The 7,547-nt window shown below is 44.7% G+C and overlaps 1 protein-coding gene across 1 annotated transcript; it reads right to left on the bottom strand.

Moving 5' to 3' along the window:
* Positions 1 to 4,788: 4,788 nt before the first annotated feature.
* On the bottom strand, positions 4,789 to 5,223 carry LOC125158581 (keratin-associated protein 4-3-like). Its single transcript, XM_047845843.1, has one exon. The coding sequence runs from the start codon at positions 5,221 to 5,223 to the stop codon at positions 4,789 to 4,791; it is 435 nt and encodes a 144-aa protein (XP_047701799.1).
* Between the last annotated feature and the right edge of the window lie 2,324 nt (positions 5,224 to 7,547).

The following is a 7,547-nucleotide window of genomic DNA, read 5'->3' as shown; positions in this document are numbered from 1 at the left end:
TTTGCTGGCAAATCTACAGCAAACAGTTTTTGGATCTATTTCAAATGTGAATGGAATGTAGTCCATTCGGGTTCTTTTAGTTACTATTTCTGCTTATTCTCCATTTTGTGATAGTCCAACATAGCACACAGCAAATCTTTTGAAAGACTTATTACATATGGTTGAGACACTTCCGGGAAGACCACACATAGAGACCTACTACTTTGTTCTGTTCATTTTAGCATTGGGGAAGTGCCTCTCTCAAATTACTGCCAGTTTTTAAAGCATGTATGTTGAGTGGATTTGTTGAGATACACACATTGACAGTTACTGGCATTACAGATGTGATGTGGAGTCTCCTACCCAGGTATTTACAGTTAACTGAAAAGATTACACACACACACACACACACACACACACACACACACACACAACTGTAATAAAATATGAAACAGTTACATCAAAGGTGGGAATAGTAGTGTAATTTAAATAAAGAGTTGTGTTTTAGGCAAATTAGCCAAGATGACAGTTTAGTAAAGACATAGATTTTATTCATAAATAATTGTAGTCACCATTTCTCACTTACTTTTACGATTTATTATAAATTTTAGGTGAAATTTACACACATTGGAATGCACAAATCCTGACTGTATTCCTCCAGTGCGACACGTTTTCAAAAAGTGATGCACATCCATGTAATCCCCACATTTATCAAGAAGAAGAACATGGCCTTAGACCAAAAAGTCCCCACTTGTCATTTAGTAAACTCCCTGGTACCAGAGGCAATTGCCGTCTCAATACATTTCTCACCATCACATTGTTTTGATCTAGAACTCCAAACAAATGATAATATAGTATAATTTCTGTTCTGTCCTCCACTTAGCTTGGCACATGCTAATGTTGATGCAGGTATCACTAGATCAGACCTGTCCTAACAAAGTACCAAGGTTTATGATAGCTATTACCAATTACTTTCATGGTAGGGTAACCAACTTTCATTTAAGCTCATCATTTTTAATAACATAAACAGAGTAAGAAATTGAGTTCCTCCTGGTTTTCAAAAAAATTTCTTATTGTGGAAAACATACATATACTAAAACATGTAAAACATATAAATACAAAAATCATTATGGAGCAAATCGTCTGTATACACAACCCTTGAGTCGAGAAATAGAACACTGCTCTCAAGATGGCTCTTCCTATGTCTTTTCTTGGTCATAATTCTCCTTCTATCTTATAGATGGCTACTATGCTGATTTCTGAAGGAACCATTTCATCTATTTTCTTTATAGTTTTATTACCTAGGTATAACCCCGAAAGAATAGAGTTTAGTTTTAAATGTTTTCACATTTTATATAAGGAAATCTTACTATGTATGTGTTTGGATTCTTTCACTCAATTATGTAATGGTTCTAGTATGAAGCCTCCAAGGTGGCCCATTAATTTCAGCCTCTTGGTATTCAGAGTCTCATGTAATTTCCTCCCCTTGAGTAACTTGCTTCTATCCACAGGATATGACAACATCGAGTGACGGAGTTACAGATGATTGTGATTTTCATTTTAATGCCAACTCTTTCTCCCTCTCTCACTGGCTTTGATAAAGCCAGGCGCTATGTGGGAGAGATCCTTGCAGCAAAGAACTGAGCGCAGTCTCATTGGACGACCAGCAAGGAAGTGAGGTCCTCCCTCCTGTGGACTGCGAGGAATTGAATCCTGCCAATGACCACATAAGTGACCTTGGAAGTGGATTCTTCCCCAGAGCATACCTAGATGAAACCCTGGTACCAGCCAGCACTTTGAGTGCAGACTTGTGAAACCCTATGATATGGAGAGTCTGGGTGGGCCGTACCTGGATTTTGGATCCACAGAAAGAGAGAAAATAAATTTGAGTGTCACTCTGAGCTACTAAATTTTTAGGTAATGTTACATAACAGTAGGTAACCGGTACAGATTTATCTAGGGCCACAGACCACACAGTTGAGAAGGGAGGGATCAGAAGGTGCAGAGAGAAATAGAAATGCTAAAATGGGTATAGTCATAAGGTCACAAAGCCCACGTAGCCATTCCCTAGGATGTTCTGGGGCACTCTCTTTACCACGCTATTAGGGACTCATCAAGTACCGGTGTCAGCAGCATCTTGGGAGAGGAGTGCCTATTGTCTAAAGTTGGAGGTTGTGGTAGGGAATACTGTGACCAAACTGTGCTCCCTAGGAAGAATGGGGATGGTCATAGCTCTGAATGAATGAGTCTTATATTCCTTATTCCTTTTATAGGTGTGTGTGTGTGTGTGTGTGTGTGTGTGTGTGTGGAATTAAAAGAACGTAAGAATAAAGAACAAAGGCTGAGGTCATTGATCCAATGGAAAGTCATGTTCCCTGACACAGTAGGCAGAGTCAGGCTATTAGCAGACCTAGAAGCCATTAACCTACAAATGGAGAGGCCAGTCCTCTAGGTTGAAGGGCTACACGAGTATATATCATAGCAATTCCTTCATCCTTCTTCCAGAAGTATGGCCATTGGTTCAGCGGAAGCTAGAATACTCATGGGTTTGCAGGCTGTTGGACATGGGATCTCAGTTGAACTCACTGCTGGATACCCACGATCCTTTATGTCCCCTATTTAAATACCTTGATCTAGATGTGAGAGTTAAAGGAGAACGTTCCCCATTACCTTCATCTGAATGATCCATTAGTGGGAATTTGTGCCTCCTTCTACGATAATTGTAGGCTGTGTGCCTCTAGAGGTCTCAGCTCTAAGACAGGAAAGCTCATTGGATGGCACGTGGGTAGTTCTGATTGGAAGTATAATTCTGGCTGCCACCTTACCCCTTTGGGCTTCTAGTGCCAGGAAGGCAGCAGTCAACGTTAGGAGCTACAGGGGCCACAGGGAATATTTTTAGCATTCAGGTGATCTGCAGGGACATTTGTTGTATTCCTATTCCTGGCGTTAACTGCAGATGGACAAGTAGTGTAGCCTGAAGAGGACATAGGACCCATGGGTTCAGAACTCTCAGGGATGGGGACCTTGGTCACAACACCAGGCAAGGAAGGTAAAGGAAGAGCGGAACTGCCCTCTAACCCTCATGTTGTAGGTTTTTACAGAAACTGTGACAAACCACATGGAGCAAGGTTAATGAGAGAAATCCACAGACATGAGCAGAACCAGGGGTAGGTATACAATATCCCATCCTGATGCTCTTTGCCATATGTGCCCTCATCCACAAGGTAGTGTGAGTATGGACTATGAGTGGCTCACACTGATCACACACTGTAGGTAAGGGTCTCAGCCTCTGGGGTGGGGGACACCTGGAGTTCTTCCTCTCCATCCGTTCCACCCATCAAAGGGCGTCAAAACGTAGTGAAAGTGATGTAGGAGTACAATGGCCTAACCCCTTCGCCTCTGTGACATGCAAGTCCGTGGCCCAGTACACACCCTTCATCTGTGGGTCAGAATACGGGGGTGGAGGTGAACTGAAAGCACCCTTTGTCTTAGCTTCTTTTACTCCCCTGTGCTGACTCCGCTTTACATTGGGTCTCCTGAGAGCACCTGCTTCCTTATGCAGTACTTGTGCAGGAATACCCGTTGTAGGATCTGGTGTTTTGAATGCAACGTGAGAATCGCAGTTTGGTGCGGTCCGCCTCAAGCATAGCCTCCTTGAGAGAGACACTTCCTAACATGGTGAGCTGTTTTATTCGTGGGAGTGTCTCCTGTCCCTCGGGATACATGATCTTTCAGGAATTGGACACAGGAAGTGTAAAACCAAGTGTGCACAAGCTGTGAGAAGCAACAGCATCCTATGAAAAGATTCAGTGGTTCAGCAGAGAATAAGGTCGAGAGCCCACGGTGTCACCCAGTGACCGTTCATATCATAGGGAAATGTTTGAAGACACTGTTACTGAGATTTGGAACACTGGTGTCAGGTCGACCTCAGGGTCAGAGCTCAAAACAGAGGCTTGAGAGCAAGTAGATTGTCTGGGAGGTGATCCCAAGTAGTGCTCTAGGGATAATGTGAAGTGATCCAGGGAAGGGTGGAAACCAATCCAGGTTGATTTCAAGAGCAGGTGAGTCCTGTGGGCATCGGGGGTTCGTTCAGTGCTACTGAGGCCCTCTGGTCTCACATGTCCCACTAGAGGGTATAGAGGCTAGAGCACATATCCACCAACTATTGGCCACTGTTTGAACGCTTCTCCCAGGCGCGTGCCTTCCCTATTGTGTTCTTTGCGATCTGCTCCTTCATGTAGACCGAGCCCTCCGCAGAGAGTTCCAGGTGCTTGCTGTAAGTCACCATCCTACACTGTTAGCATGGGAAGGACTGAGGTGATAGAATTGAAAATCCTGAAATCGCCTGCTACGATCTGCTCGTTGTGCAGAGAATAGAAGACCTGGCAGCTAAGGGTGACCATTCACGAAGGAAAAAAGAATGAGACACGATTCTTTATATTTAATGCCTGGAAAGTTAAGATTTATTTGCTATATAGAAACATCTCCATACAGAACATCGGGCAGTAACAGATACATCAGGTAGGATGATATGTTATCGTGTATCAGGGAAAATACAACCTTTGTACTGAATTGGGATGGACATCATAAGAAAGAGGTGGGAGGGAATTGGGCGGTGCGGTGGTATATTCCAAGGCCAACCAGTTGAAAAATCACTGGGAACTGAGGTTTTACAGTTGGCCTCACATGATTCAGCTCCCCGTTGGACGACATGAAGGAGATTGGCTGACGAAAACAGCAGGGTGCAGGTCAGGGCACTCAGCAGCAGCAAGAGCCACTAGAGCAGGTTGGTGGGTGTTGGCAGGGGGTCTAGCAACAGCTGGGGTGGCAGCAGCTAGACACACAGCAGGTGGGGCGGCAGCAGGTGGTGCGGCAGCAGGTGGTCTGGCAGCAGGTGGGGCGGCAGCAAGGCTGGCAGCAGCTGGAGCCATAGCAGCTGGAACCCCCACAGCAGGGGCAGCAGCAGCTGGAGCCACAGCAGCTGGGGCGGCAGCAGGTGGTCCGGCAGCAGGTGGTCTGGCAGCAGGTGGGGCAGCAGCAGCTAGAGATGCAGCAGCTGGGCCTACAGCAGCTGGAGCCACGGCAATTAGAGCCACAGCAGCTGGAGCCACAGCAGGAGGGGCGGCAGCAGCTGGACCCACAGCAGGTGGGCCGGCAGCAGGTGGTCCTGCAGCAGGTGGTCTGGCAGCAGGTGGGGCGGCAGCAAGGCTGGCAGCAGCTGGAGCCACAACAAGAGTTGACCATGGTGTCAGAGGGTGGAGGTTCTGGGCTGGTTTCCAGGAGAGTGAGGGGCTGGACTTTGGAAGTCTCCTTGTGCCCTGGCCTCTTATATACTGCTCATACTGGGTGATTAGTCAACACATCTTCCTTGTGTTTGTTTAACTAATGTTTAAGTAACTGTCAGATTACAGAATAATGTGTGTCTACGTACTGGTTGAAACTGATGGCAAAGAGGTTGTCTTGTTGGATGTGAGAAACTCTGTGTGGTCTGCTTTTCCTCCTGACCTACACCCACTGGCATCCTCTGGACCACTCTCCTCTTCTTCCTCCACAGCAGGCTGTCATGTGGTAGGTGGCATTTGCAATTACATTTCTTGTTTTCCTCTTCTACACCCCTAGCAGCAAGGGGTTAAGGCAAACCTGTTTTGGATTGTGCATTTCTTCCAATGGTCAGTGGGAGGGAACCCCATCTGCATAGTGTGGAGGTGGCATGGGACAAGAGGAAAAGGTCCTATTTTATGGGTCAGTTTTAATGAGGAAGGGAGTCAGTGTCTATGAACACGTGATGTTGGTAACCTCTGCCACTGGAGTGGGTTTTCTCGTTTCTAACTTTAATGTTTCTATCTTTGGATCACGTTCTCTACCCCAAAGCCACGGCAGACAATTGGGTGCATGGTTCCCATCACTGCCACGATTTGTAGTTCATTGAGTGTTATCATTGCCGTCATGTATCTTTGCATTACATTTCTCTGGAAGGTCTTTAGACTGTGGAAGACACCGCCTTTACAAATTCTTATCTCATTCTTAATAAAGAATATTCTTCAATGGAGGAGAAAAAAAAAGTTGAATAATCAGAATGCACTCTCCTCTGATCTTATCTCCATAGCTGGGAATTCTAGAGTGCATGTTTGTTTGGATCCATTTAAAATGTGAATGGATTTTAGTGTAGTCAAGTTACATAGTTGGTCTTTATACTTATTCCCCATTTACTAATAGTCCAACTTGAGCATGCAGCAAGTATCTGAAGGGCTCATAAGTTATGGTGCGACAAATCTCAGAAGTTCTGAATATGGCGCTAGGGGTGTGGGCTGAAATTTGGCATTTCTGCCAAGTACCCAGATGATGCTGAAGGCCCCAGGATGACACTTAGAGGCCTGTTCCTTTGTCCTGGTCCTTTAAGCTCTGAGGAGGTGCCTCTGTGTAGTTCCTGCGTGCTTTTAAAGCCGACTTGTTGAATGGCTAACCCGAGATACACACATTGCCGTTGTTGATGTTCTATGTACCATTTAGGGTCTCCTCCCCGGAAATACACAAGCTACTGAGAAGCCCCACCATGAACACACTTACAGATAACTGCAATGTAGTATTGAAAGAACCATCAAAGGAGTTCGCAGGAGTATGATTTAAAAATTTTTTTTTCAACGTTTATTTATTTTTGGGACAGAGAGAGACAGAGCATGAACGGGGGAGGGGCAGAGAGAGAGGGAGACACAGAATCGGAACAGGCTCCAGGCTCTGAGCCATCAGCCCAGAGCCTGACGCGGGGCTCGAACTCACGGACCGTGAGATCGTGACCTGGCTGAAGTCGGACACTTAACCGACTGTGCCACCCAGGCGCCCCACAGGAGTATGATTTAACTAGAAGAATTGTGTTTGAGGCAAATCAGCCAAGATGACAGTTTGGTAAAACCATAGAGTTACTCATAAATAAATTACTTAGTCACTGTTTCTTGTTTATATTTTGTGATTTATTAAGCAACGTAGAAGGAATTTACACACATTTGAATCTATTTATCCTAAGTGTACTCATCCATAGTGATGAGTTATGATACACAGAAGCAGGTCCATGTAATCCCCACATCTCTCAGTAGAACATTTCCATTATGGCAGAAAGTCCCCACTTGTCCCTTACTAAAGTCTGAACTACCATAGAGGCAATCACTGTTTTCATGTATTTTTCACTATAGAATAGTTTTGATCTAGACCTTTGAATAGATGATATGTAGTGTATATCTCTAGCATATGTACTGTTTCTAGAGAATATGTTATTTCTCCTCTGTTTGGCACCATTAACATGCCTATGCCTATGCGAATCACTAACATCGGTGCATATATTAGTGGTTCATTTTGTGCTATACGAGAGAAGTATCAAGACTTATCCTCACTGTTTCCAATGTGTGTTATGGTAGGGTAACCAGGCATTCCTTAAGCCCATCTTTCATTTTCAATCTTAAATAGAGATGCATTTCAGTTTACCCTAAATTTTTAAAAAAGTCTTTCATATTATTTAAAATGCACATATGCAGTGTGTGCAGCATGTCTTGGCTTTGGGAGTTGATTCCCTTGGT

This window comes from Prionailurus viverrinus, unplaced genomic scaffold (genome assembly GCF_022837055.1).
Source record: "Prionailurus viverrinus isolate Anna unplaced genomic scaffold, UM_Priviv_1.0 scaffold_35, whole genome shotgun sequence".
Classification (NCBI taxonomy): Eukaryota; Metazoa; Chordata; class Mammalia; order Carnivora; family Felidae; genus Prionailurus; species Prionailurus viverrinus.
This window is presented reverse-complemented; position numbering and strand designations above follow the sequence as displayed.

Bases quoted from the DNA above. Each gene is read 5' to 3' on its own strand.
- LOC125158581 (XM_047845843.1), bottom strand. From the start codon at position 5,223: ATGGTCAACTCTTGTTGTGGCTCCAGCTGCTGCCAGCCTTGCTGCCGC.